The 16969-nt window shown below is 36.2% G+C and overlaps 1 protein-coding gene across 1 annotated transcript; it reads left to right on the top strand.

Moving 5' to 3' along the window:
• Positions 1-768: 768 nt before the first annotated feature.
• LOC115956676 (uncharacterized mitochondrial protein AtMg00310-like) lies at positions 769-1338 on the top strand. The gene has a single exon (XM_031074985.1). The coding sequence runs from the start codon at positions 769-771 to the stop codon at positions 1336-1338; it is 570 nt and encodes a 189-aa protein (XP_030930845.1).
• Positions 1339-16969: the final 15631 nt, after the last annotated feature.

Here is a 16969-nt window from a genome sequence, read left to right as displayed (position 1 = left end):
ATGTCTATAGCTAATATCAATAAAACCAACATAGCCCTTGTGCCAAAAGTTAAACACCCAACCAGAATGAAGGATTTTCACCCTATTAGTTTGAGTAACATTGTCTATAAGCTTATATCGAAAACACTTGCTAATCGACTTAAATCTGTTCTGCCCCAGGTAATATCAGAAAATCAGGGTGCTTTTTTGTCTGAAAGGCTAATAACTGATAATGTTCTTGTAGCCTTTAAACTAATGCATTATTTAGATCACAAAAAGGAGGGGAAGGAGAGCTTTATGGCGGTTAAGCTCGACATGAGCAAAGCGTATGATAGGGTTGAATGGAATTTTGTGGAAGGGGTTATGAAAAGATTGGGTTTCCATGAAAAGTGGGTTGGCTGGATTATGAAATGTGTAACCACTGTTTCATACTCTGTTCTGATAAATGGGGAAGCACATGGATGCATTGTGCCGTCAAAAGGGCTCTGATAGGGTGATCCACTCTCATCCTATCTTTTTTTGCTATGTACTGAGGCTTTCTTGGCTCTTATTGCTGATGCCAAAAATTCTCATGAGCTCAACGGAATCTCCATATGCAAGGGCTGCCCCAAAGTCACTCATTTGTTCTTTGCGAACAACAGCCTCCTTTTTTGTAAGGCGGAAAGACAAGAGGATCACAAACTTGTTGAGCTTCTTCAGCGATATGAGGCAGCATCAAAGTAAAAAATCAATGCAGATAAGTCCTCGGTATTTTTCAGCCAAAACACTCCACATGAAACAAGGTGTGAAATGCTAGACATCTTGGGGCCGATTCAAGATACGAGACACGGCAAGTACCTTGGCTTACCATCAGTTATCGGAAAGTCCAAGAACCAAGTTTTTGCAGAAATAAAAGAGAAAGTACACAAAAAGCTCTCCGGGTGGAAAGAAAAGATGCTTTCCATGGGTGGTAGGGAAATTCTAATTAAGGCGGTGGCACAAGCAATTCCAACATATACGATGAGTTGTTTTCAATTACCAAAGGGGTTATGTGAGGAATTAAAGGGGATGATGAGGAATTTTTGGTGGGGTCAAAAAGAGGAGGAAGCAAAAATGGCTTGGGTAGGGTGGAAGAAAATGTGTAAATCAAAGGTTCAAGGTGGTATGGGGTTTCACAATCTCCAAGCTTTTAATTTAGCTATGCTAGCAAAGCAAGCTTGGAGACTACTCACAAACCCATCAACTCTGGTTGCCCGAATTTATAGAGCTAAGTACTACCCGGGTTGTGATGTTATGGGAGCAAAGTTAGGGAGCAGCCCCTCGTATGCTTGGCGAAGTATTTACAATAGTTTGGAAGTCATAAGGCATGGCTCTAGATGAAGAGTTGGAAATGGAAAGCTAATACACATATGGGAGGATAACTGGCTTCCCTCAGCTTGACTTTGATGACTTCCCCATGGTTTCCTCTTTAATTGATGTGGACACGAAAAGATGGAAAGCAGGTTTGATTAGAGCCACATTTTTACCCTTTGAAGCTGAAACTATCCTTTAGCATTCCGCTAAGCTATAGCCTCCCCTATGACAGTATTGTGTGGATTGGTAACAAGTGAGGAGTTTTTTCTGTTAAAAGCGCTTACTATATGGCGCACCCTATTATGGAAAAGACTGAGGCAAGCGAGAGCTCATTTGGAGATTTCAGAACTCCCTTGTGGAAGAAGATGTGGCAGCTTAAGTTTCCACCAAAAGTCAAAATTTTTGCTTGGCGAGCATGTATGAATGGCCTCCTAACCATGCTGAATTTGGGGAGAAGGGGAGTTAACATTGATGGCTTATGCCCTCTATGTGGAAAAGAAATGCAAAGCACCATATATGCATTGCTCTTGTGTGGAAAGGTCAAAGAGGTCTGGTGGAACTGGCAAACCTGCCCAGTGAATATAATGGCCGAAAACCGTGACTTAGTGAAGGTGGCCTTGCACATTCTTCAAGCTAGCACGCCTAAGGACCTGGAGGTGTTCTTCATAACTGCTTCGTCAATATGGTACAACAGAAATCAAGCAGTCCATGAAGGACAATGCTTGCCTTCCTCACAAATCTAGGGGTATGCCCAAAGGCTATTGGGAGATTATAATGGGGCCATGACTGCCTGCTTCTTAAAGTAATAGGCTCCTAATGTGGGATGGGCAGCACCTCCTCTTGGAGTGTGCAAAATTAACGTTGATGGAGCAACGTCTAAGAATGGTATGTTGTCTAGCGTGGGAGTGCTTATCAGAAACTGCAGGGGTGTTGTTGTTGCAGCAAGAGGAAGGCTATTACCCGCCCTTTACACTGTGGAAGTAACTAAAGCTTATGCTATTGAGGAAGGGAGAAAGCTAGCATGTGAGTTGCAGCTATCTAGAATAATACTTGAATTTGATTCAGCTATAGCTGAATTTGGTATTATCCTACAAGGAGCTCTCACCATGCTATCTTCCTTTAGGAGCTGGAGTGTGAAACATCTGAAAAGGGAATACAACAAAGCGGCGCACAATATAGCTCAATTCACTAGGAGCACAGAGACATCTCAGACGTGGTTTAGATGTTCTCCACCTATAATACAGAATGTACTGCTTATTGATAGGTCCAAATGTTAAGTCTAGGTGGTCAATAGGTAGATTGTATCCTTTATCTCTGTTGTACTTCAATTTCGTGATCAATGAATACCAATCAAGGTTCAAAAAAAAAAAAAAAATCTGCACTAATTATGTGGAATTTTGAAACTAACACTGTATTGTCAGATTTAAATGGCAACATTCAGGATTGATATTTATGGATTGAGATCCCATGCAATACCCTAGGTATTGCACGGTGTGCAATAGCACAAATCTCAACCGTTGAAGCTATCCAATGGCTCCTATGAAGTGCCAGCTCATCAATCCGCGTGAAGGTGAAAAAATTCCTAACAAGCCGCATCTCATTATTTCAAAAACAATCTCTCCAATAAAAATTTAAAATAAAAAAAACTCTCACTTTTCCAGTCCTCCTCTCCTTTGCTGTCACTGCCACCACCACCCTTAGTTTCTGCTTCTTTACCAAACCACATTTGCATGCCCACCTTCATCTATGCTCTGACTCTCCTCTTTCTCTAGTTGACGAAGCGAACTTTCAATTTTCACATTTTCATTGGTCACCAAGTTCAAACAACAATTTTCACATTTTAAACAATATTACACACATTTCCACACATTTTTTCACCCACATATATTTCAAAAAACTCTAAACAATAGTTCTCAAACTACTCTATCAAACACCCCCTATTCACAAAAACAATGAATGGTTGAAATTTCGCTTCGTCAACTAGAGAAAGAGGAGAGTCAGAGCAGAGATGAAGGTGGACATGCAGATGTGGTTTGGGTAAGAAGTAGAAACTGAGGGTGACGGTGGCGGTGACAGCAGAAGGGAGGAGGATTGGAAAAGTGAGAGGATTTTTTTTTTTTTTTTTTTTTTATCAAAAAGATTGTTTTTGAAATAATGAGATGCAGCTTGTTTGCAATTTTTTCACTTTCACGTGGATTGATGAGCTGACACTTCACAGAGCCATTAGATGGCTTCAATGGCTGAGATTTGTGCTATTGCACGGGATCTCAATCCAATATTTATATGTATATAGCTGAGGCATGCCATCTTAATCAATCTCATTCCATGTCAATTTTGATAGAATTAAAATTTGTAAGATAATCAAGTGTGAACCTGGAATGGACTATGGCTCTCGAAATGGGAGAGATATTGAAGGAAAGGATGACATCATTGGTGGCGTACCTAGTCCTGTGTACCGCACGCGTGTTGATATTATATAAATGTACTGACAACGACGGATGAAATAAAAAAGAAGTATGGATTTTCTTCTGTCTTTTAAAAATTAAAAAATAAATAAATTAAACAATACTTGATCGTTTGGAATGATTACATTGGAACATCTCAACTTTTTATTCATTTTAATATTTGGGGACTTTAATCGAATTTAAACCAGGAGGTTTGATTGAGTGTACGGGAAAATATTTTTTTTCCATTTTGAAAGGAAGGTAGGAAAGTGTACAGTAAATATTAGAGGATGCACAACAATGTTAAAGATATATATATTCGTTCCTCAAAAAAAAAAAAAAAAAAAAAGAGATATATATATATATATTCTAGAATACCGTTCATAAAAAAAAGATATATTCCAGAATACAGCATTTCACAATCTCTAAATGACATGTAAAATAGGGCAATGATTGCAGTAGAATTAAAATTTAAAATGAAAATTAATTAGGGTTTTTCCATCGCATGGAAATATAATAATATGTCAGGTTTTTTTATTTATTTTTTTTTTTAAAATATAAGTTTCAATTAATCAAAGTTATTAATACCTCCATGCCACAATCTTTTTCTTCTGGTTCCATCACAAGAACCTCAAGATTTGTAGGTCTCAAACTCTTTATGTGACATATGATAAAACAACCTTCCTAAGGATCCTGAATGGAACAATTGCGTGGTCATTAGTACAACTACACGTGGTTGGGTTTAGGGTTGTAAATAAACCAAATTATTAACGAATAGTTTGAGCTCAACTTGAAAAAGAAATGGTTTATGGTTCAAGTCCTAAATTTTGTCATGATTATTAAATGAGTCAAACTCAAACATAATAATGTGTTCATGAACAACCACATAAATACGAGGACTTGATTTAACTACATATAATTTAACATTTTTATTTGTATACTTGTCTAAAATATATGTATATAGATTTGAAATTGGATTGTATAAGTTTGTTAATAAGTTCATATGAAAAGAATAAGTTAATCAAGTAGTTTGTGAACAAGTTTAAGCTTACTAAACAAGAAAATGAGCCAACCTTGAACATAAAAGATTGTTTGGTGATGATCTCAAACTCAGCTCGTATTCGAAAAAAATTAAGTGAACAAATTTAAACTTTTAATACTTATTCTGTTTACAGCCTATTTAATGCTGATTTGCAATTAGCATATCATAATTCCTAATGGACTCTTTTTTTCATGGTTCTTGTTGCAAGCATTAGGGATGGCAACGGGTCGGGTTCGGGCCGAGTTTTTTGAAACCTGGACCCGACCCGCGGGTCTTCCCCTGTTACCCGAACCTGGCCCGTTTAATTAACGGGTCTTTTTTTTAGCCCCAAACCCGGCCCGTCGGGTCTCCACGGGCCTCGTCCAGCCAGCCACTTCCGGGCCTAATCCGTGGCCCAATCTTATATATATATATATATATATATATATAAACCTAAACACAAACAACAACACAAATCAATCAACATTCTTATCAGTCTTGCTGAAATGAGATTCTTAGACAGAAAATAAATAATAAATAAACACAAAAAATAGAAGAACTAAAACTCCATTTATCACATCAAAAAAAAAACTCCATTTATGGACCGATTTTTACATTAACACAAACATCAACTCCGATTCACATTTAAACCAACGCAAAATATAAACATGCATTACATTCTATACAGATTGAATCCTCAAACAAATACCCAAAAACAAAAACTATTGAGAGAGGAAATGAACCCAAAACAAAAATGAACCAAAAAAAAAATGAACCAAAAAAAAAAATGAAGAACTCAGACTACTAAACTGACTAAAGCTCCATCGACGGTGCTCCGATCTAACAACACGACCTCATCTTTCTCCGATCTATGGATTTCGTGCTCCTCCGTGACAAACGGCAACCACCACGAGATTTGTGCTCCTCCACGAGGGTGAGGGTGGGTCGGTGAGTGAATGAGAGTGACGGTGAGGATGAGATGTGAGTGAGAGTCAGTGAGGGGAGGATGAGATATGAGTGAGTGTGAGCGTGAGAGGGAGAGTATGAGTCAGTGAAGGTGAGGTGAGAGAGGCGGCTGAGTTGAGAGTGAAATGAGGGAAATAAGTTTTAGGGTTAGAGTTGATATATATGTAGGTTTTTTTGTAATTTTTAATTTATCTAACCGGGTCGGGTCAGGTACGGGTACGGGTTCGGGCCGGGTTTTTACCAAAACCCAGACCCGACCTTATTCTTTATTGGGCCGGGTAAAATCCGACCCATTAGGGTCAGGCCGGGTCGAGTACCCGCGGGTCGGGTACAAATTGCCATCCCTAGCAAGCATTTGTTGATGCCCATTTTTGCAAAAACTATATCCAAAAACCCATGAGGAAGAAAGCCTAATGAAAAAGTAAGGCCCAAAGGCCCACCAAGAAGACCGAAGAGCAAGAAAGGTCCAAAGAAATAAGTGCAAGTGAAAGCAATCTACAGCAAAACACAAATCTGCCGCAGAATACAAATCTGCCATAGAATACAGATCTGCCACATAATACAATTCCCTAGCAGAATGGCTTCGGCAAACAAAGACAAATCGGGCCCAAGACCCTTTTGATCCAGTCAACATTATCTGGCCCATAAAGGCCCAAATTCTTTTGTAAAAAATGATAGGCGTGAAAACTAATATGAAGAAGCACGATGAAAAGAAACAAGGAACGGCAGGAAGTGTCAGTAGCAGGAATCATGTGAAGGAAAGAAAAGCCAAACCAAAAGAAAATGACAAACGTAGCAGGAAACAAGTGAAGAAATAAGACAAAACACGCAGCAGACCAAAACAAAACTAATCTGCTACGGCAGAAACAGCGTGGGAGACAAACACAGAAGACAGTAGAGCAAGCACAGAAGGGCTGGGGCACTACTAACCTGTATCCAGCCAATACAAGGGAGGTGGGCCAATACATGAACTGAACAATGGCAGTGGTCTGGGCAACCAATGGGCGAGTGGGTAATCTTGAAAGGATGCCCACAACAAACCAAAAACAGTTGGTGAAACCCTAGGGTAAAAGGGAGAAATCTCATTGAATTAGTTTGCTATAAAAGGAAGGTAACCAAGCAGAAAAAAAAGGGAAGGGAATGGAAAAGAAAAAACAGGGGAAGAGAGAAAAACACCGAAAGAGAGAGACCCAATGGAGGGAAGCACTTAAGGGAGGAAAACTCATGGTAAGAGAGTAGTAAGCACCCACAGAGAGAGACCCAAGAAAAGGAAAGACCACAAATGGGGAACAATGCACGGCAGAAGAGTAATAAAAAACTAAGAGTAAAGAAAGAACGGAGAGAAAGAAAGAAAGTGGTAAAACAAAGAGAGAAAATACGGCAGGAATAGGGGCATGCATCAATAGACCATCTTTTCCCTCCCTCTTAGCAAACCCACTCTTTGATGTTCCCAAAAGTAATAGCTAGTAGCCATTTAGGCTTATTCTCTAAAATGCACAACTTTGATAGCAAAAGCTTATAACAAGGTTGTTCAAGTTGGGGTTTGTGTTCTTTCTTGGTTTACTTATCCTATGGGAAGATTCAATACTTGATTTTGATTGCAAATATATTTGATTTCTCTCATTATAAATTATATTTGTTGTATTTAGTTATTCTGCCGTAACACGTTTTTATCACGTCTGCTACATCAGTTGTCCTGCTGTAGTATCTTTACTTTTTATACTAGTTATTCTGCTGTAGCACATTTTCATTATATGAACCATGTTAGTTATTATACTAGCTAAACCTTTTTTGCAGAAGCTTTCTTCTTTATTTGTTTTTACGTGTTTCACTATTGACACAAACTAATCATTATCCTTCTATAAGTATATATATACATATATCTTGTTTCTCATGTTCTGCAAAATATATTTTATATATGTATATGAGAATATGCTAACCCATTTAAACTAACATTTGTTTGATGGGTATTTTCTTTGGGCTTTAGATTTGTTTATGTGCAGGAAGTAGAAAAATATTTCTGCAATAAAAACGAAGAGTAGTCATTCACATTGCAAAAGGCTTTAAAGCACAGTAGACAGCTTTAAAGCATAACAAACAGCTTTAATGCACAGTAGGAAGCTTTATTGTCTAACAGGAAACTTTATTGCACAGTAGAAAGTTTTGCTATATAGCAAAAAAGTCAGTCCTGCGGCAGAAACTGGAGAAAAATTCCTTTTACGGCAAAAACTGGAGAAAAGTTCCTTTTGCGGCAGAAACTGGAGAAAAGTTACTTCTGCGACAGAAACAGAGGAAAAGCATCACGTTCTGCCCGCCATAACCGTGCTCCTGACAGACGAGACATAGTTTGCGCACAAGTCGGACCAAATTGAGTTGCAGTTGGACCGGTCTCAACTTCCTTACTCAGAATACTCGAGCCCAATACCGCAAGAGGCAGCCCAGCCCACTTTAACCACAAAAAGGCCCACTACAGCATTCAACAATGGTCAACTTGGATCCTATATTGGGAAGGCTGAGCAATCACATATGGACACAATTCTTCCTCGGTAGACCTTACATTTGATAGTAAATTTTGTTAGAGATTGAGGATTCAGTCATCTCGGTCATAGATAGGGGTGTCAAAAGGGTGAATTTGGGGTAGGCATAATTGGGTTGGATACATAAAACTCATTTACCCATTTATTGCCCATTTAACTAATTACTTATAACTCAAACCCAACCCAACCCAATTATTATAAATAAACCCAAACCCACCCAATTACCTAATAATCAAAATTACCAAAATGCCCCCTAAAACTTGAAAATGACCAAAGTACTCATAAAATCCTTTAAAATTACCAAAATACCCCATAAACCTAAAAAAAAGACGAAATATGCTCAAAAACCACAAAAAATGACCAAAATACCAGCAAAACCTAAAAAATGACCAAATACCACCGAAACCTAAAAAATACCAAAAATACCCCCATAAACCTAAAAAAATGATCGAAATACCCCCAAAACTTAAAAAATTACCAAAATATCACCGAAACCTAAAAATTACCAAAATATCACCGAAACCTAAAATTACCAAAATACCCCCCTAAACCTAAAATTACCAAAATACCCCCCTAAACCTAAAAAAATTACCAAAATACTCTTGAAACTTAAAAAATACCAAAATACCTTCTAAACCCAAAAAATGACCAAAATACCCCGAAAACCTAAAAATTTATCAAAATACGCTTGAAAACTAAAAAATGACCCAAATACCCCCAAAACCTAAAAAAAGACCGAAATACCCCCGAAACTTGAAAAATGACTAAAATACTCTTGAAACCTAAAAATTACCAAAATACCCCATAAACCTAAAAATTACCGAAATACCCTTAAAACCTAAAAATGAACCAAAATACCACCGAAACCTAAAAAATGAGCAAAATACTCCTGAAACCTAAAAATTGACCAAAATACCACCTAAACCTAAAAAATGACTGAAATATCCCTGAATCCTAGAAAATGACCAAAATAACCCCAAAACCTGAAAAATGACCAAAATGCCCCCTAAAACTAAAAAATAACCAAAATACCCCTAAAACCTATAAAATGACAAAAATGCCCCTTAAACCTATAAGATCATAAAAATACACCCTAAACCTAAAAAATGACTGAAATACCTTCGAAATTTTTTTAAAAAAATGACCAAAATATCCCGAAATCTTAAAAATGGCCAAAATACCTCGAAACCTAGAAAATTATTGAAATACCCCCCAAAACCTAAAAATGATTGAAATATACCCAAAACCTAGAAAATGACTAAAATACCTCTGAAACCTAGAAATTTATTGAAATAGCCTCAAAATCTATAAATTAACGAAACACCCCTAAAACCTAAAAAATTACTAACATTCCCTCGAAACATCTAAAATACTCCAAACCTCTATTTTCGTAAGTTTAGAGGCTTCGGGTGTATTTCATTCATTTTAAAGGTTTAGTGGTATTTCGGTCATTTTAGATATTTTGAGGGGTATTTTGGTCGTTTTAGAGGTTTAGCACTATTTTGGCCGTTTAAGAGCTTTTAGGGTATTTTGGTAATTTTATAGGTTTTAGGTTATTTGTGATCATTTTAGAATTTTTGGGTGTATTTTGGTCATTTTATTGGTTCATGGGTATTTTCATCATTTTATAAGTTTAGGGGGTATTTTGGTCATTTTATTGGTTTAGGGGGTATTTCGGTCATTTTATAAGTTTCATGGTTTTTTGGTCATTTTTTAGTTTTAGGGGGTATTTCGTCATTTTTTATGTTTAGGAAGGATTTTGGTCATTTTTTATGTTTCAAGAGTATTTTGGACATTTTTTATGTTTAGGGGGTATTTTAGTCATTTTTAGGTTTGGGGGGTAGTTCGGTCATTTTTTAGGTTTCGGGGGTATTTCGGTCAATTTTTAGGTTTAGGGGGAATTTTGGTCATTTTATTAGCTTTCGGGGGTTATTTTGGTCATTTTTTGTTTTGGGAGGTATTTTGGCCGTTTTATAGGTTTTGATGGGTATTTCAGTCATTTTTAGGTTTCAGGAGATATTTCAGTCATTTTATAGGTTTAGGTGGGTATTTTGGTGATTTTATAGGTTTCAAGGGTATTTTGGTCGTTTTTTAGGTTTAGGGGGTTATTTTGGTAAATTTCAGGTTTCAGGGATATTTATGTCAATTTTTTAGGTTTAGGGGCTATGTTGGTAATTTTTTAGGTTTAATGGGCATTTTGGTATTTTTAGTGGTTTTTGGGGTTTTTAGAGTTGGGTGATTTGTAGAAATAAAACTTAGGTCTAATTGGGTTTAATTGGATTATTACCCATTTAATCCAATTAATAATTGGGTAAGTTTGGGTCATATTAAAGTGGGTGAAATTGGGTGGGCAAATGGGTTTGGGTTGATTTTGCCATCCCTAGTCATAGATTTCATCGAAGGTGGCATTAAGTTCCCTCTTGACCTATTACTTATAAATTTCGTCAACTACATACTTAAGTCTAAGTGGCTTCCAACTCCAACCACTCACAAAGTGATCTCCACTCCGAGGATTTTGATGATTTCCCAATGTTCTCGTCCCTCATTGATGAGAATAGCAAATGGTGGAAGCTGGACTTGGTTAAATCTCTTTTTCTACACCTTGAAGCTAATGAAATCCTAAAAATCCCTCTCAGTCACAACCTCCCTGAGGACTCTCTAATCTGGTTGGGGAAAAAAAAAGTCTCCTTCACGGTGAAAAGTGCCTATTATGTCGCAAAGGAGTTGGTGGAGTCAGGTGAAGCTAGAGAAAGCTCATCCAATCACCAAGTTTCCCCTTTTTGGAAGAAGATTTGGCAGTTAAATGTTCCTCCGAAAATTAAAATTTTTGCATGGCATGTGTGTTTGGATGGCCTGCCAACAATGCTCAATCTTAAGAGAAGGGGTTTAAATATTGCTGGTTTTGTCAAATATGCGACAAGGATTTGGAATCAATCTCCCACACTTTGTTTCATTGCAACCATGCAAAGCAAACCTGGTCTTATTGGAGTGATTGCCCCATGAATCTCTATTCTCCAACCTAAGACTTCATTGGCATTACGTCCCAAATTATGGAGAAAGGTTCCTCCATTGATCTGGACCTTTTTTTCATGGCTGCTTGGTCTATTTGGGGAAATAGAAACAATGCCATACATAATGATGCTAGCTGGCCTCCAACTCAAGTTTGGGAGATTGCAAAGCAATCTTTAATAGACTTCAACACTACCAACTTACCCGATCGCCCCTCCCACCCCACGATCAGAGCTCATTGGTCTCCTCCCCCTCCGAGTTTCCACAAAATTAATGTTGATGGGGGTAACAACTAATAACAGGGAACACTCTAGTATCAAAGTTATTATTCGAGACCACACTAGGGCCATTATTGGAGATTTCAACAAGCTGCTTCTATCAGCTTTTCCTGCTTCTATCACTGAGGCTTTTGCTTTGCTACAAGGAGTCCTTTTTGTTGCGAAAATGGGCTCGACAAAAGCTATTTTTGAGTCTGATGCTTTAGCTCTTATTCAGGCAGTTAACTCTAATGAAAATGGGGGAGTTCTTGGTCACATTTTGTAGGATATAAGATCTTCAGCTCTTGTCTTCAATTGGAGCACCTTCCAGCATCTGGAAAGGGATGGCAATAGGGCTACCCATAAGTTAGCTAGAGATGCAAAGCTCACAGGTCACTCTCACACATGGAAGGGGGTCTCACCTCCTTTCATTCAACAAATCTTAATTGATGACATGCTGTAATTTTTCTCTGGTCCTGTTGTAATCCAATTTCAGTTCAATGAAATATTTATTTTCCCATTAAAAAAAAAAAAACCCTCCTCCTGAAACATCGTCCGACTAGCTCGTAATGGGGATGGTGGAGTTGAATTGTTGTCTCAGTCTAAATGTATCAATGTATGGCATCATCTATTTGTATATCTTTAGTTGGACATCCATTGGTTGTATTTCTGATCTCTACAAGAAAAAAGGTTTATTACAACGAAAAGAGTCATTGCAATAACAACTAAAGTCGTTGTAATAAGGAGTTATTGCAATGACAAAAAAGTAGATATAAGCCATTGTAATAATGTCTGAGGCAATAGGTTTATGCAACACTAGATTTCATTGCAATAAATTTCACATATTGCAACAATTAGGTTGATGTAACAAACTATTACTTCGACAATCTCGTTTCAATAGGTTGATATTTTTATTAAACAATTTAAAAAAAATTAAATAATTTAAAAAATAAATAAATAATTTTTTAAAAATAATAATTTTTACATTAATCTTTCCATTAACCTATTTTGCAATTCAAAAACAATATCTAGGAACTACATTAACAAATCAAAGATACACATAAAAGATGAAAAGTTCGAAGTACTTCATTTCAATAGATATGTCAAAAAACGCATATATATACACAACTTGTTGAGTTTACATTCAAGCATATAGTTTCAAAAGGTATGCAAAAATTAATACAGCATGAAAGTAAAATTTCTTACCGAAACTACTATCCAAGCATGCTTCACGACCATTTCACTGACTTATCAGCTATTTTGGAAAAAAAGAAAAAGAAAAAAAAAAGAATAAGAAAGAGTCTCTCCAAGGAGACTATGAAAGAGAGACTAAAATTTGAGAGAGATATTTAGAGTTAATAGATATGAGAGAGAGAGAGATGGAAATTTGAGAGAAAAATTTTGTAGTTAGTAGATAAATTTGAATTTTGAAATAGGCCTAAGAGAAAGAGGGAAAGTGAGAGAGAGAGAGAGAGGCATAAGAGGCATGAGAGAGAGGGAGAGAAATTGAAATGAGAAAAAATAGGAAGATAGATGTGGGTGAGAGAAAGAGGGAAACTAAGACGAAAAAAGAAAAAATAAATAAAGGTAGGCATGTGAGAGCAAGAGAGAAAGAGATTAGAGAATTTGACATTTAAAAAAAAAAAAAAAAAAGAAGAAAAAAGAAGAGAGAGAGATAGGCGTGGGTGTGAGGGATATTTGAGATGAGGAAAAAAAAAGGAGATAGATGTGGGTGAGAGAATTGAGATGACAAAAGAGGGGGGGATAGGCATGGGTGAGAGAGAGAGGAAAGTCAGGAAACTAATGAAAAAAAACAGCGCAAATTTCCCAAATTTTCTTGCTACTCAATTATTCACCTCTATTACATCAACAAAATTTGATGTGAAATAAAAATTTAATTTATTACAACAATATAATTTAATGTGAAATAAAAGATGACCAATTACAACAACATATCTCAATGTAAAATAATAGTTAGTTATTACAACAACACATTTCGATATAACATAATAATTATTGTTACAATCTCATATTGATGTAATAAATTTAAGTTATTATTACAACAAAAAACAACTTAGAGATGTAATAGTATATATATTACCTCTATTTTTTTTTTTTTTACAATAATATTTGTTGTATTATGTCTTTTTTCTTGCCCTAGGGCATCCCAAGGCCTTGTGGTATTGAGCCTATGGCACGAGGATGGCTTCAGGCGCCCAGACTGAGAAGGAGATCCAGGTTTGCACCAATTGAGAGTCGTTGTAATTTATGCAGTTTCTTCTTGAATACATTTTTTTAAGTTCATATTTTTCTGCGCAACCAAGGACTGCAAGATGCCAATCCCATGCCTTTGCAGGCTTTTGGAGCATAACATGGCCTTAGGAGGGAGATTTGCATGGACAGCCATGGTTTGCTCCCCTCTCTAGCTGCACTATATTCCAAAATATAGAGCCTACCTTGCAAGCGTCAAGGTCCACAACATAAAGGTAGTCAGATCCCACCCCAAGAGCCGACCTCTTTCCTAGACACAATTCATGGAATTATCTCGCTAATTAAAGACTCCAACCTAAGAAACATGTTGCTACCCTGTTTTGTCATTCTGGAAACCAATTGTCACCGGCCATGCATGAAAACTGAGAAAAATCTTAATTCCACTCTAAACACTAACACCACAAAGCCTGCTCAAACACCTCAACTTTTGGCTAAATCTAGTCAAATTTGGTCAAATCTGGGAATTCTTAAGAAAAATCCACCATTAATCAACTTTGACTAAGGGTGTAAACCAGCCAAGCCCAGTCAACTATTAAGAGAAATTACATTTTATCACTATAAACTATACTCTTAATTACACTTTGCATCCTAAATTTTTCGAATACACATTTTGCACCATAAACTATGATTTTTGTTACTCTTTGCATCCCGACATTAAGTTTGTTGTTAACTTGAATGGAAAAATATAGCACCGCGTAAAAAGACATAATTGCCTCAATTCTCAATACTTTAAAAACAAAAGATAAATTACACTTTATCACCCTAATTACACTTTGCATCCTAAATTATACTTTTAATTAAACTTTGCATCCTAAACTTTTCGAATGCACATTTTGCACCATAAACTATGATTTTTGTTACTCTTTGCATCCCGATATCAAGTTTGTTGTTAACTTGAATGAAAAAATATAGCACTGCGTAAAAAGACATAATTGCCTCAATTCTCAATACTTTAAAAACAAAAGATAAATTACACTTTATCACCCTAATTACATTTTGCATCCTAAATTTTTCGAATGCACATTTTACATCATAAACTATGATTTTTGTTACTCTTTGCACCCCGACATCAAGTTTGTTGTTAACTTAAATGGAAAAATATAGCACCGCGAAAATAGACATAATTGCCTCCATTCTCAATACTTTAAAAACAAAAGATAAATTACACTTTATCACCCTAAACTATACTCTTAATTACACTTTTTACCCTAAACTTTGAATTCCCATCCAAGTTAACCGCAAAATTAACGTCGGTGGTGCAAAGTGTAACAAATGTCATAGTTTAAGGTGCAAAACGTGCATTTGAAAAGTTTATAGTGCAAAGTGATTATTCACCGCACATGCAGTCTCCTACGACGGCAGAGCTCTCCAGGGGCAGGTGTCTCCAAAAGGCTCTTAAGAGTCTTCGATGGTCGCACATGTCGTTCTCTACCTGCTCTATCTCCTCTCCAACTTGAGCGAGCCTTTCTGCAATAGTTCATCAACCATGCTAATCAAAAAATTCTTTGATTTTCTTTTAGAGCTCGAAGGCGTATCGAGCCTTTCTTTATGGAGTGTAGAGTAATCCTGCCATGCGGCACAAATTTGATGGCAGGCACAATCCTTACTAGTTTGCAGCAGTTGAGTACTATCATGCCTGTGTGAACAAACCAACCGGCAAATTATCCTATCCTTACCTTCATTTAACAGATCAACACATACAGAAAGCACACACGATAGAGAAAGCATATGGGATCAGAGAATATTGGAAGTCCACAACCGATATCGGAAACATGAGAAAGCCGTTAATGCTTCCCCTTACTAGATTAAATAGGGCAATTTGTAATGCTCTCTTCCTTTCTTGCCCAACTCAGAATATTCTTCCTTTTTGACTGGTAAAGTTTAGGATGGTAAAGTATAATTTTCCCCAAGAATTAAAAGTTTAGGCTTATACATTTTATTTTATTTTGAACACAATCTGAGCTCAAGCTTATTATCAAACAACATCACATATTCAAGATTAGTTCATTTTCTTGTTAAACAAGTTTGAGTCTGTCCACAAGCTTCTTGATTAACTAATTATTTTCCCATAAATAGTACAACCATGATTGGTTCTTAAGATAAGCTCAAGCCCGAGCTCAGCCTTAAGGTATTAGGCTATCATTTCTCAGATTGCTTTCGACGGTCCTCGGGTGAGGCGTTACCTCGGCAATGCAGTCTCGTCGGCTTACCTCAGCCAAAGGATCCTAGTCTTTTTTCTTGGGAGTTGGGCTAGGCCCAGCTGCTCAGATCTTTGCTCTGATCCAACTTCTTCGGCCCATGACTTACTTGAAGGAGTCACCCCCCTACACAAGGTATACAACAAACATATGACTATATGAGTGTGATATCTCTATTTTTTAAATTACTTTAAATGACAATCAATTGCCTCCTCTTCATTATATAAGGGAAAAAAGTTTTAGGTTTTAATATATTAATTATAATCAATAAATCACGATAATCATTCAAATAATAGTTACATTCTTGCTCACCTATATATATGAGCAAACCATAACTTGGAATTCACAAGTATGAGAGTAATATTCAACCACACAAACATTTGTACATAGGTTTGTCATCCTTTCATTTTTCTACTTTATTTTTATTATGTCAATTTGAATTCATTTTTTTTTTTGTAAAAGTCATGTTTACATGTATGTCATATATTTGATGGCTGATTTAAATGATTTCTTGACAATTTTGTTTGAATAATTTGATAAGTTATGTTATATAGTAGTTTATTAAGTTAAGATTTCTCTTTTGGTCATTCACAAAATGAACCTTAACCACTTATTATTATAAAATTTTTACTTTCAAATAAGTTTAACCAAAACTTAATTTGGATTTTTTTTTTCTCTAAACACCTATTTCCTATCTCTCTAAAATTTTCAAGATTTCTTCTTTATTAATTTCATCCATGTCTACATAAAAATCCTCAAGTTTAGGGCTAAGCAAATGGACATTGAAATTCAAAAATAAATTCCCAGGATAAATGCAGATCTTATTTTATTTATTATTAAAAAATATATACTTTCATCTTTCTTAATATTGCATACAATTTAATTTATAAATTTCTTTAACATATCCATTCAATTGATATATTTTTAATTAATCCATTATAATAAATACTAATTT

This window comes from Quercus lobata, chromosome 8, assembly GCF_001633185.2.
Source record: "Quercus lobata isolate SW786 chromosome 8, ValleyOak3.0 Primary Assembly, whole genome shotgun sequence".
Lineage (NCBI taxonomy): Eukaryota > Viridiplantae > Streptophyta > Magnoliopsida > Fagales > Fagaceae > Quercus > Quercus lobata.
This window is presented reverse-complemented; position numbering and strand designations above follow the sequence as displayed.